Source organism: Scyliorhinus canicula, chromosome 9 (assembly GCF_902713615.1).
Source record: "Scyliorhinus canicula chromosome 9, sScyCan1.1, whole genome shotgun sequence".
Lineage (NCBI taxonomy): Eukaryota > Metazoa > Chordata > Chondrichthyes > Carcharhiniformes > Scyliorhinidae > Scyliorhinus > Scyliorhinus canicula.
This window is the reverse complement of record NC_052154.1, coordinates 39,367,259-39,381,341: the sequence shown is the minus strand read 5'-3', so window position 1 is coordinate 39,381,341 and position 14,083 is coordinate 39,367,259. Positions and strand designations below refer to the sequence as shown.

The 14,083-nt window shown below is 43.5% G+C and overlaps 1 protein-coding gene across 4 annotated transcripts in view; it reads left to right on the top strand.

The window, feature by feature from the left end:
* Positions 1-14,083, top strand: part of tdrd12 (tudor domain containing 12) — a 157,507-nt gene that overhangs the window by 62,743 nt on the left and 80,681 nt on the right. For all 4 annotated transcript variants that reach the window (XM_038806556.1, XM_038806557.1, XM_038806555.1 and 1 more), the window contains exons 15-16: positions 131-258; positions 12,560-12,751. In XM_038806556.1, the coding sequence (XP_038662484.1) occupies positions 131-258; positions 12,560-12,751 (320 nt within the window). The remainder of the gene's footprint in view (positions 1-130; positions 259-12,559; positions 12,752-14,083) is intronic.

Genomic DNA, 14,083 nt, shown 5'->3' with positions numbered 1-14,083 from the left:
TGCTTGCTAATTATACTTTGGTTAAACATGTTTTTCCTCCTAATAGCAATTATCCATGAAACAGTACTTAATGACTCATTATTGCTTACAAATTTTCAGTCTTGACTTTAAAATATAAATTTAATTGCAGGCGATGTAGTTGTTACTACGCCACACAGTCTGATACGGATCCTTCAAGTACATTGCCTATTTTTTATTAGACTCAGCCATTTGGTGTTGGACAGGGTTGATGTACTTTTTGAGGAAGCAATGGATGAAGTGAGTAATGTATTGAAATGTTAGATTAGTAGTCATAATTCTTGATTTCATTATTTGCTTACTGTCACTTTATTGAAGCTAAACATACACTGGTTTAAGATTCTACAATTTCCTTGAAAATCCAAAAAGACCTGAATTGATCAGTATGGGTACATGATGTAAGGATGATACAGTATTCAGTTAAAATATGCATATTTAAAAGGTACATTGAAGACAAAGACAAACATAAGAAACCATGGAGCAGTGGGTTCATATCTTTGTTTCAGATGTCCAATGTAGCTGCATTTGGAGTTGCAGCCTGTCTTCTGTGTGGTGGTACTGCAGGGAAAGTAGGCACTTTTTTGAAGAAAGGAGAACAAATGTAGCGTTCCCTCTCTATTCTTTTTGATGTGCATCCTCATAATTGGCACAAAGCTCCAATGTGGAGGTTTTTGGCTATGTGGCCACTATTGATGCAAAAAAAATAGTTTGGCCTGATTGAAAATAGGTGCAGACATTTCTGGCCTGATGTGTTTGTAACATTGTGTGATATTGGCTGGTTGTAGGCTTTTTTTCCCCTCCCCACAGTAGAAATCCAGGAATAGAGCTCTGCCTGACACCATGAAGCCTGAACAGTTTTCTGAAAAATTGAGCTCATACAGATAATACATTCTGTTGCAAGTTGGGGATTTATTCTTCTGTAACTTGGTGTAAGAAATTAAATAATTTCAGTTATGTTTTGTTCCCAGAAGTTTGAAATAATTACACTTTTAAGATTCATAACTCGGGAGCTTCATTGAGTTTATTTCTTGCAGTTCTCCTTGTGGCTGACTGATATGTTGTTGGTTTGCACCTGGCTGCAGTGCAGCAGTGAATATGGCACTCTGAATGTATATTTGCATCACCATTAGTTCTTAACTCTCTGTGAATAGTAAACAATATAACATCACTTTTTTAAAAAATTATGACGCCTTATCAATATAACTATTCCAGTCATGCCTTTTTTATTATATCTAACCAAAGATGGTTAACAATAAACTTTAATAATTAAGCTGAACACCTTTAGATTCTGTTAGAGCTTGGTTTCTCAAACTTTGATTCATGATATTGCTTGAGTGGTAGAATATTGTGCCTTCATCTTGTAGATTTGGCAGACTTGTCAACATTGGAAGAGAGCTTTTGATGTGTTGGCATGCTGCACAGGCAATGCTGTGTGTGTTGATGTTGTGTTTTGCTCCTGATAAGTTCTGCTTAATGTTGCTAATGTTGTCTCACTTGCTGGTGATGTTGATGTTTCACCACTTGGTGATGCTGTTGATGTTATCATGCTGGTTAGTGATGCTGCTGCTGTTTTCTGCTTTTCCAGTTCTAGTGCAGGTCCAATATAACTGTTCCTTCTCATGTGCTTTTTTATTGCTTTTGGTCTCAATGCTATGTGACTTGATATCGCAGCTTCACCACATTTGCTGGGTTTCAGGTTTCATGATAGAATCCTATATGCATACAGTTTGTCCTTTTCAACAGCTCAGACAAGGAATGGCATGCTTAATAAAGTATTGACCTCCTCCTACCTATGCATCAGTGAGTTGTTGTCTTATTTCCCCCTGGACAATTGAGGAAGTATCTTTCTTGGCAGAATTGTCTTATTTCATGGCAGTCTTGATAGGTGTAGATCAGGGTGACAATAAGGCAGGTTTGGGACTTACTTTGTATCTTGCCACTTTTTTAGGGTTTTCTTGACTGTCTAGGCGTGTCTTTCTATAGACCAGTATTCTGTTGGGAAATATGGGAACAAGATAATTAGGTTAAAATTAGTTTAAATTCTCTAAAGGTGAAATGTTGCTGTTTTGGGACTTCCAGTGGTGGCCTATAGGGAGAGGTCATGCACAAGGTATGAAATGAAAGCAAAATCGCTTATTGTCACAAGTAGGCTTCAAATGAAGTTACTGTGAAAAGCCCCTTGTCGCCACATTCTGGTGCCTGTCCAGGGAGGCTGGTGCAGGAATTGAACTCGCGCTGCTGGCCTTGTTCTGCTTTACAAGTCAGCTATTTAGCCCACTGTGCTGAACCATCCCCATGAGAGGTCATGCACAAGGTAGGGTTAGGGGTAGGGACAGGGTTCTTGATCTTCGGCCTTTTTTGCCCTGTTTCTGGGATTTTTTAAGAAGAATCCCATCTACTAGATAATATAAGGTGCCCAAATTAAAGAGATGCCAAGAAATGCCAGGGGAAAGAAACCTAGGGATAGAAATTCGACAATGGATTCAGCGACTTCACGAGGCTCCTCAGTGGAGAAAATGGCGGAGGCTGCTTCTGTGACACAGGCCATTCCAATCACGGCCCATATATTGGCTGGTGTACCAGTGACCGAATTCGAGAAGCATTGTTGAGTTATGTCTGGGGACCTTGGAAAGTCAATAGAGGAGGCCCTAGATACCATACGATCTAAGGTGGAGAAACCTCCTGAGAAGGTAAAGGTACATGATTAGAGGTGTGGAAAAGGCTTTGTCGAAACACGGCAAGCCAATTGTTTCGCTGAAGACTGAGATCGTTCTGGCAGTTGGTGAGACTAAGAAGCTGAGTGCTAAGGTTGACTGTCAAGCTGCTCGATGAGGCAGGACCTCGGAATTGTGGGGTTAGAGTCATAGAGGTTTACAGCATGAAAGCAGGCCCTTCAGCCCCACTTGTCCATGCCGCCCAGTTTTTAACCACTAAGCTAGTCCCAATTGCCTGCATTTGGTCCATAAGCCTCCATATCCAGCTTTCCTATATAACTGTCTAAATGATTTTTAAAAGACAAAATTGTACCCGCCTCTACTACTGCCTTTGGCAGCTCATCCCAGACACTCACACCCTATGTGAATTAAATTGCCCCACTAGCCACTTTTGTATCTCTCCCCTCTCGCCTTAAAACCTATGCCCTCTTGTTTTACACTCCCGTACCTTTGGGGAAAGATGCTGACTATCTACCTTATCGATGCCCCTCATTATTTTATAGACCTCTATAAGATCACCCCTAAGATAGAGTGAGGGAGTGGGCCTAGGTAGGGTGCTCCTTCAGAGGGTCAGTGCAAACACAATGGGCTGAATGCTCCCTTCTGCACTGTAGGACTCTATAATTCTATGTATTATGGTTGTTATGGGAAATGTGTAGCTCTAGGTGGTGGGAGTAGCTGCAGCTTATACCAGTTTAGTTTGAGATAATGAGCTTAGTGTTTTTGTTTTGTTGGGGTAGGTGGGAGGGTGTGTCGTTCGTTTTCATGTTGCTGCCAAGAAAACCTGGGAGGGGCATTGTTTGGGGATGGAGGGAAGGGTTAGTTTGCTGATGGTGACTACAGATTTTTCTTTGTTTTGTCTTGCTGGTGGATTTGATGGCGATCTTGGGTGGGTGTGCCAGGACACTCTACATAGTTGCTTGACGATCCCTTTTAGTGGAAATGGCTGACTCCGGGATAGGAGGGACATGCGAGGCCGCCAATTTGGTTGGTCACTTGGAATGCAGGGGGGTTGGGTGGCACAATGAAAAGGTCGAGGGAATTGCTCACCTGAAAAGTTTGCTGATGTGGTGTTTTTGCAGGAGAGTCATTTGCGGGTAAGGGATCAGCGCAGATTGCAGAAAGGGTGGGTTAACCAGGTATTTCGTTCAGGCTTTGTGCAATTATGCTGTTGAGCTGCCTGGTAAACCCTCCCCTTAGAAGTTTTCTTTCAAATTGGAATGTGTGTATTAAAGGGATATTTTCAAATATCCCTTTAAATGTATGCCATTGAACCTCCATTTACTGATCCCTTAACCACACTTGCTAGTTCACTTTAGCTAGCTCCACTTTGATGCCTTCATAATTACCCTTATTTAAGTTTAAAGTACTGTTTTAGATGCACTCTTCTTCCTCAAACTGAAATTCAATCATATCATGATAGCTGCTATCTAGAGGTGCCTTCGCTATGAGATTATCAATTAATCCCATTTTGTTGCACAATACCAGGTCTAGTGCAGCCTGCTCTCTGTTTACTTCCAGAACATGCTGTTCTAAGAAACTATGCTGAAAACATTCTATGAATCTCTCATCCATGCTATCTTTGCCCATCTGGTTTTTCCAGTCTATTGGTACATTAAAACCCCCATATCGTGCCTTTCTGACAGCTTCCATTATCTCTTCTTTTATACTGTTTCCTACTGTGTCGTTACAATTAGGGGGCTTGTACAACATTCCCAACATTGACTTTTTGCCTTTATCATTTCTCTTCTCAACCAAATTCACTTCTCTATCCTGGTTTCTTGAACTTCGGTTATCTCTCTGAGGGATAACTTGGGTTATCCCAGAGATCAGTGCTGGGAACATAACTTTCTGCTATATGAATGACTTGGAGGACTGATGCAGAGATGCTGGCGTTGGTCTGGGGTGACTGATGCACGATCAATTACACAAAGACGAGAGTTTGATGCAATCGAGGCTTTATTACACTAAGGTGTGTGGCCTCCTACAGCAGCTGGCAAAGTGGCTGCTGTACTGGGAGCGCACACATTTATACTCTGCCTACTGGGCGGAGCCAGCAGGCAGGGAACTACCCCCGTACCTGTAGTACAGGGCCTTACCACAAAACACCTACACTGACATCCTCTATATACAATATATACATCAGTGGTGACTACCACAGTAAGAAGTCTTACAACACCAGGTTAAGGTTCAACAGGTTTGTTTCAAACACTAGCTTTCGGAGCACTGCTCCTTCATCAGGTGAATGGAGGTATGTTCCAGAAACATATATATATATATATATACAAATTCAAAGATGCCAGACAATGCTTAGAATGCAAGCATTTGCAGGTAATTCAGTCTTTACAGATCCAGAGATAGGGGTAACCCCAGGTTAAAGAGGTGTGAATTGTCTCAAGCCAGGAGAGTTGGTAAGATTTTGCAAGCCCAGGCCCGATGGCGGGGGATGAAATAGTGCGACATGAATCCCAGGTCCCAGTTGAGGCCACACTCGTGTGCGGAACTTGGCTATAAGTTTCTGCTCGGCGATTCTGCGTTGTCGCGCGTCCTGAAGGCCGCCTTGGAGAACGCTTACCAGCTTCCACCCTAAACACATTAAAGAAACCATCCCCTATGGACAAGCCCTCCGTATACACAGGGTCTGCTCAGACAAGGAGGAGCGTAACAGACATCTACATATACTGAAAGATGCCCTCGTACGAACGGGATATGGCGATCACCTCATTGATCGACAGTTTCAATGTGCCACAGCAAAAAACCGCACCGACCTCCTCAGAAGACAAACACGGGACACAACCGACAGAGCACCCTTCGTCGTCCAGTACTTTCCCGGAGCGGAGAAGCTACGACATCATCTTCGCAGCCTTCAGCACGTCATCGATGAAGATGAACATCTTGCCAAGGTCATCCCCACACCCCCACTACTTGCCTTCAAACAACCGCGCAACCTCAAACAAACCATTGTTTGCAGCAAACTACCCAGCCTTCAGAACAGCGACCACGACACCACACAACCCTGCCATGGCAATCTCTGCAAGACGTGCCAGATCATCGACACGGATACCACCATTACACGTGAGAATACCACCCACCAGGTACGTGGTACATACTCGTGCGATTCGGCCAACGTTGTCCACCTCGTACGCTGCAGAAAAGAATGTCCCGAAGCGTGGTACATTGGTGAGACCATGCAGACACTGCGACAACGAATGAACGGACATCGCGCGACAATCACCAGGCAGGAATGTTCCCTTCCAGTCGGGGAACACTTCAGCAGTCAAGGGCATTAAGCCTCTGATCTCCGGGTAAGCGTTCTCAAAGGCGGTCTTCAGGACACGCGACAACGCAGAATCGCTGAGCAGAAACTTATAGCCAAGTTCCACACACATGACTGCGGCCTCAACCGGGGCCTGGGATTCATGTCTCACTACATTCATCCCCCGCCATCTGGCCTGGGCTTGCAAAATCCTACCAACTGTCCTGGCTTGAGACAATTCACACCTCTTTAACCTGGGGTTACCCCTATTTCTGGATCTATAAAGACTGAATTACCTGCAAATGCTTGCATTCTAAGCATTGCCTGGCATCTTTGAATTTGTCTATATATGTTTCTGGAACATACCTCCATTCACCTGAGGAAGGAGCAGTGCTCCGAAAGCTAGTGTTTGAAACAAACCCGTTGGACTTTAACCTGGTGTTATCAGACTTCTTACTGGACGTAGAGGAAGGAAGTGAAGGAAGTCTTGCTGCAACTGCACAAGATACACTTGAGACCACATCTTGAGAACTGAGAGTAATTTTAGTCCCTTTATTAAGGAAAAACATTATTTCATTGGAGGCGGTTCAGAGAAGGTTCACAAGGATGATCCCCGGTACAGCGGGATTGTTTTATGAGCAAAGGTTAAACAGGTTGGGACTCATTGGAATTTAGAAGACTGAGAGGTGATCTCATTGAACTTATAGGATTTTTAAGGGGCTTGACAGGGTAAATGCTGAGAGGATGTTCCCCTCATGGGAGAGTCTAGGACTAGAGGGCATAGAGTGCCAATTTAAGACCGAGATTAGGAGGAATTTCTTCTCTCTGATGGCTGAGAATCTTTGGAACACCTACCCACAGGAAGCAATGAGGGCAGAGTCTTTGTGTATATTTAAGGCAAGATAGATGGATTCTTGATCAGTAAGGGAATCAAGGGTTACAGGGAAAGGGAAGGAAAGTGGACGTAAGGATTGTCAGATCAGTCATGATGCTCTTGAATGGCGGAGCAGGCTCAAGGGGCAGAACCGCCTACTCGTGTTCCTATTTCCTATAGTCTAATGTGATATTACCATCATTAATTAATAGAGCCACCTCTCCATCTTTGATACATTTCTTGTTCTTGATAAATGTCATGTACTCTTCGATATTTGGGTCCCAATCTATGTTATCCTGTAGTGTCCATTTTCTTGTTGGACACATTTTGGTTCATTTTAAGACCTGGCCAGCGGATATGTTGAATGTTGTCAACAGTGAAGAATCCTCTTCATTTTGCACATTCCAGTAGCTATTGCCTGCATCAAACTTGCTGAACATTTTTGCCCCTAATAGTGCTGGTGTGATCTCTTTCAGCTTTGAAATGAGATAATGATTATTTTTTACATTGTTTGATTCAAATCTTTGGGATCCAAGCAAATCCTTATCCTTAGCCATCCATTTGGCTTTTCTCTTTCCATGATGGAATGTATTCAATCTGTAGGTTTTGTGGTGCTGGCAATCATTTTCTTTTCTTCATTCTTTTGGAGTTCTCTTTCAAGCTTTTAAACAGCACCTTCCAAACCCACGACTGATGTTGCCTAAAGCAGGCTTGTCCATCCTTTATGTGCTATGGCCCACAGTTCAATTGATTTCTGACTTAAATGCAGTAAAGATAAGTTTTGCCACAACATTAAACATTTCCGTAAAACATTGAGGGAATAAGAAAAGGAACAGCTTGCTGAGCAAAAATAATGCAAGAGCAATAAACTAATAATTTAAAAATAATAATTATTAAATATGACACTGAGTTTGACTGACTCACTCCCAGTCTCGGTGCGAACATACTCACCCTCTCTTACATGGACTGTGTGAGTGTGTTGGTGTGTGGGGGTGACTGTGAACCCTGAGGCCGAGTTAACCAGAGACTCTCACTTACATACACTTGTGCGCACCCTCACTTGCCATACATGCAGCACCTTTTTCCACCCACCCTACCACTGTCACTACCAGTCTCCTTCCTGCCCCACTTTGTGCTTGCCCGCCCTCTGTGCTTGCCCACCCTCTCCCACCCCGCTCATTACTCGCCCCCGCTTGCCCACCCCACTCGGTCGCCTCCCCTCGCCCGCCCCTCTCAGTGGTCGCCCCCGCTCACCCGCCCCTCTAAGTGATCTTGCCCGCCTACCCCTCTCGGTGGTTGCCCCTGCTCACCCACCCCTCTCGATGATCACACCGGCTCGCCCACCCTACTTGGTGCCTGTCCCGCCCTGCTCGGTGCCGTGTTAAGCCTCTTGAGGTGTGTAAACACTCTTGAATATTTTACTGGCCCATTAAACCCCCTAAAATTCAAAGTAACTATTCTAATCGGGTCCTGTATCACCGAGCTAGTTAGGACTATGGGGGGATTTTACAAGAGAGTCAGCAAGTAGAGTGGATCAAGGTCATGAGAGTCTATGGCATTGTGAGAATAATCAAATGTAAAGTGAGTACTGATTACCGTCAACATATCACACTCCCAAACTGCTGGAACAATAACTAAACAGCAAGATGATTAACTTGATAACAAAAACAAACCATGAATCAAATCCTAAACCCATCAACAAAAACAGGATGAGCAGCAGCTATTTAAACTTACACGCCACATCAGTTAACTAACCAACCTTATCAGATGGGTTCTCTCACTCTCTTTCTCCCCCCCCCCCCCCTCCCCGAACCAAAAAAAACAACTGCATTACTTGTGTACGAATAGAAAGTTGCTTATTCTAACCGCGTGGCTGGAGCAGTGGTATTAATTAATCAGCCAAGCATCCTCTTGATTCGAGCATATTAAATGACCAATACAAGTATTGAGGAAAAGAAAACGTAGAATACGATACCCAGAAACAAACAGAGCCCCCAATTGAGCAAGCCTTTTACAAGTCAAGTATTTGTCTCTGTAGAAAAGAGTCTGCCTTGCCTGATGTGTTGAATAAGTGGTCTTTTCTGTTGAGAGTGATTTGAGACGGGCAGAGTGGATCATCCCAAAGCTAATTCCTTTTTTATGCAGCTCACCGCTTAACCAGGTCGGTGCTCAAGTCTCCTGGCCCTGGTAGCTCAGATTGCAGTATTCTCTCGCCCATCGAAATGCCATCTCTTTGTCTTTGCAGCTGTGGAACTGGACTATAATGGCTCGTGGGGAGTCACTAAGGCAAGGCTTCACCCAGAGGGTGAAATGGGCCCAGTCAAACTCCAGAAGCTCCGGGAACGTGCCTTCACCCACCAAATTTTTAAGAAGCTTGAAAATAAATGGAGTAGGGGTGCGGCCTTCAGTTTCTTCTGGTAACCCCAACAACACGTAGGTTCTGTCATCTAGACTGTTTCTCCAGGTATCGATTCTAATCCGCATGCTATATTCTCTTTACTCACCACAGCCAGGTCAGACTCCCATGCGCCGATCCATCGCTGTAGTCAGAGAGGGCCGCCTCCATATTGGTGATGGTGTTGGCGTGGAAGTCAACGGTTAGGCGATGGAATCAAGGGAAGATCAGATGGGAGCCAGTGTGAATTGCGCTTTCACATAACCTTTCGTCAGTCCAGAAGTAAAACACTCGAACACGTTGGTAACGAATATTCGTTTATTCACGGCCGGGACAAATCTCTAAGTAGTCGGGGAACCACCTTCGAGAAGTGCCAAAGTCCCAGAGTACGGACTGTCCCTTTTATACAATCACAGCTTGGAGGTGGTCCCCTTAAATTCCTAGATACACCAATGATTTGGCAAGGATCCAGAACATGTACTTATATGGAATTATTATCCTGAGGTAGGGTGGTTACTATGGCATAAACATTAGCACGGTTCACTAATACTGCTGCTGCTAACGGTTTTCTTATCCTATCCGTCCATCAGGTCCAACTTCCTTATCTCCTTCCCTCTCATGCTCCTGAGTCAGCTCTTTCACATTCCAATGCCCATTGTCTCAGTTGACAAGGTTTCACACACTCATCTTTGCTGTCTCTGTACTAACAAATACAGAGATCTGTTCTCATTCCATTCCCTCAACCCTTTAACATCTTTTTACTTGATGATCACAGATATATTTCAGAACCTTAATATTACGTACAGACAGCAAGGTTAAAACAAGACAATAAATGTAATCCACTTCCACACCAGCACCACCTCCAGCAGGTTTTCCAGCTCCAGAGCCAAATCCGTCAGGACATGTCGCCGATCAGAGCTTTTCTAAGAGTGTTGGATGTTAGTAACACAGGAGAGGTGGCCGCCATCTTGGTTGCATCCGAATCGACAGAGGCCTCTATTTTCAGTCGTCAAAACTTTTTGGCTAAAATTCTTTTTTAGAAGAACAGCGATTTTCATGGTCTCAACAGTCGATTTGTGGTGCCATAAAAGAGAAAAGTAACCAGAATGTCGGGGGGAGGAGTAGACACCGCATGCGCGTGTTTCACTTACATCGCACTGAACAAGTGTTGCTCAGCACTTGACTCCAGTGGAGCAGTAACTGTGGCACCCTGGATACACAGGTCAACCATACACCTTGAATTTTGGACAGTTTCCAACCCCTCGATATACAGTGGTAGGTGGGTCTTAGACAGTGGTCTTTCCCCTTAAAGCCTTTGTGGTAGCTACCCCCAGCTTTGATGCATTCCAATATGTGGTCTTGGACCTTGGAATGTGCCAATCTGCAATACTTGCTCTTAGCGGTGGAAGGCCAGCCAGTTTCAGGCAGACCGAAAAAGAACATCTTTCACCGAGTTGCAGAACAGCAGTTGATATCTATCTTGGTGTGCACCTTTGGGAATAGCTTGTGGAGCACATGGTCCTCCATTATGGAGATGCTGAGGATGAACCTTAATAGAAACTATTTAATTTCTTTCTACGTCTGCTTTGCAAAGGTCGATTCCAAAAGATAAAAACAAATTACTGTGGATGCTGGAATCTGAAACAAAAACAGAAAATGCTGGACAATCTCAGCAGGTCTGACAGCATCTGTGGAGAGTAAAGGGAGCTAACATTTTGAGTCTGGATGACTCTTTGTTAAAGCCCAGAAGATTCCAGAAGATCTAAATTAATGCTGGAATAAGCTAGAGGGGCTGAAAGATCTACTTCTCCACCTGTGAATGGGGTTCTCAATGCTAGCCATGACTTTTGTGACAATCCACTGTTTTTAAAAAAAAATTAATTAAAATTTTCACATGGTTTCAAAAGTTCACATTTTCAATCCCAAATAGGTCTTAGTGATTGATGAACACATGCTTTCAGGATTTGTGTGTAAAAATGGCTTACTTTTCTATAAACCCCATCAAGCATAAACCAGAATATTTTTCAAATCTTTTTCATTTGTCATATTTTTCATGTTGTAGAACTGCAATTTTATACAGAAATTTGCAAACCAGTGTAACTTATTATATCTCTCAAGTTGCTTCCTCATGCCGGTTTTACCCTGTCTACTATCCCAGCAAAAATGTTTTAATCATTGGTGAAACTTCACTATTTTTACACAAGGATCTCTAGTGCATGTACAATGTTAGTGACTAAGGTTGCAATTTGGTTTGTTTAATTTACTATGAGCTTTGTGCATTAAAATGGCCCCTGTCAATGTGAATATAGAGACACAAATTGTCAAAAGAAAAATTTCCAGCTATGTGATGAAAGTCTAATTCTTGTCGGGCGGCATGGTGGCACTGTGGTTAGCACTGCTGCCTCACAGCGCTGAGGACCCAGGTTCGATCCCCGGATCACTGTCTGTGTGGAGTTTGCATATTCTCCCAGTGTCTGCATGGGTCTCACCCCCACAACCCAAAGATGTGCCCCACAAAATTGTCTTGTGCGGAGTCTGCACATTCTCCCCGTGTGTGCGTGGGTTTCCTCCGGGTGCTCCAGTTTCACCCCACAGTTCAAAGATGTGCAGGTTAGGTGGATTAGCCATGCCAAATTGCCCTTGGGTTAGATTGGGTTGCAGGGTTACGGGGATAGGGTGGAGGTGTGGGGTTAAGTAGGGTGTGTGGTGATATGCATCACTGTAAATACACAAGGGGTTGATGTAAATACACGTAGACTAGATAGACACTAGTGGGAGGACCAGAGACATGACACAAACATTCAACCAATAGGTCAGTAAGATAGGATACGACCAATGGGCATTCACGACACACACAGAGGTGACACTACCACAGGAGGGCATTACACCAACCCATATAAAAGGACACAGCATACATGATCTTCCTCTTTCCAGTGGAGACTCACAGGGTTGATTTGAAACACATCACACCCACCACCTGGATTGTAGCAGACTGGTTCGTCAGTCTGAGTAGCTATAGCGGATTAACAGGAGAGTTGAATCCAAGTAGGAGAATCGTTAACAGTTTAATAAATGTGTTAAAGCTATCTCCAAGTCTGAACCTTCCTTTGTCAGAGTGCACATCAAAGAAGCAGCTTATGCTACGTCAAGAGCAAAACCGGGTGCTCTTTCCAAGAGCTGGTGCAGACTCGATGGGCTGAACGGCCTCCTTCTGCACTGTAAATTCTGTAAATTGAAAAAAAAAATAGTTGGGTACTCTAAATTTATTTGAAAAATCTAATTCTTGTCTATTTTAAACATAGATGACAACCATCCTGCAAAGCTTCAGGGAAGCTACTAATGTTCCAGAGAGAAGGTCGACCCTACAACAGCTCATTGCTGTTGGAAAGCATTGGACAAAGCAAATGGGCAGTTTAGTAAAAGAAAATCAAAGTGATCCTTATGTTGTTATAACAGCCATGGAAGAAGCTGCACTGTATGGAAATGTACATCAGGTTTGTAGTTGTGAAACATAACACGGTCTGAGATAGTTTGATTCTAATGCTGTGATCACCTGACTGCAATCAGATGAGAGTATACAATTTTTAAATTTGCATCTTTGTTTTTAAGTTCTAATTATTGTGACCTACCATTTTGTGGGTTCCAAAATATCAAATAATTACTAGGAAAGAATTGGATGAAACTCTTCCATCCTGTAGAAAATGTTAACATTACATTTTAAGTTCATTTCTTAGAGAAACCTGATATGTACCTTTCAACATTTCTGTCTTCAGAATATGTTAACCCTCATACAAGCTTCATCTTGTGTGTATTCATGCTTTCAAATTAAAAAAAAACATTTGTTCAAGGAGTGAGGATGTCGCTGCTACGGCCATCATTAATTAGCCTTGATAAGCTGGTGGTAAGCCACTGCCTTAAACTGCTGCGGTTCATGGGTGATAGTTACACGCACAGGGCTGTTAGGGAGGAAGTTTCAAGATTTTGACCCAGCAACAGTGGGGGGATAAAAAGCTATGTGAGGGTGGTGTGTAATTTGGAAGTTGAAGGTGATGTTATTCCAATATGCTAGTTGCCTTCATTCCTCTAGGTGATTTGGGAAGCACTGTTGGAGCAACCTTAGTGAGTTACTGCAGTGCATCATGTGGATGATGCACACTGCTGCCACTGGTGGAGTGAGTGAATTTTTGAAATTGTTATTGGGAGCTAATTAAGTGGGCTACTTTGTCCTGGCTGATGTTAAGCTTTTTGCGTGATTTTTGAAGTGGCACTCATCCAGGCAAATGGGGGTATTCCATCACACTCCTTACTTGCATCTTGTAGATGGTGGACAGGCTTTGGGGAGTCAGGTGGTGAGTTACCTACTCAAAATTCCCAGCCTTTGGCCTGCCATTGCATCCACAGTATTTAAATGGTGGCTGGTCCAGTTCAGTTTCTGGTCATTGGTTACTAATGATGAGGATTCAGTGATGGTAAAGCCATTTGATGTTGCGAGAAGATGATTAGATCCTCTTTTGCTGGGATGTCATTGCTTGGCACTTGTATGGTTTGAATGTTACTTTCCACTTATCAGTCCAAGCCTGCATATTGTCCAGGTTTTGCTGGGTGCCAACACAGACACTTCATTATCTACGGAGATGCGAACAGAACTGAACATTGTGTAATTATCAGTAAATATCCTCACTTCTGACCTTAATGGAGAGAAGGTAATTGAAGCAGGTGAAGGTGGCTGGCCCGAGGACATTGCCCTGAGGCAGCGATTCTCTTATGGTTGAGATGATTAGCCTCCAACAACCACGACATTCTTTTTTTGTGCAAGACATGACTCC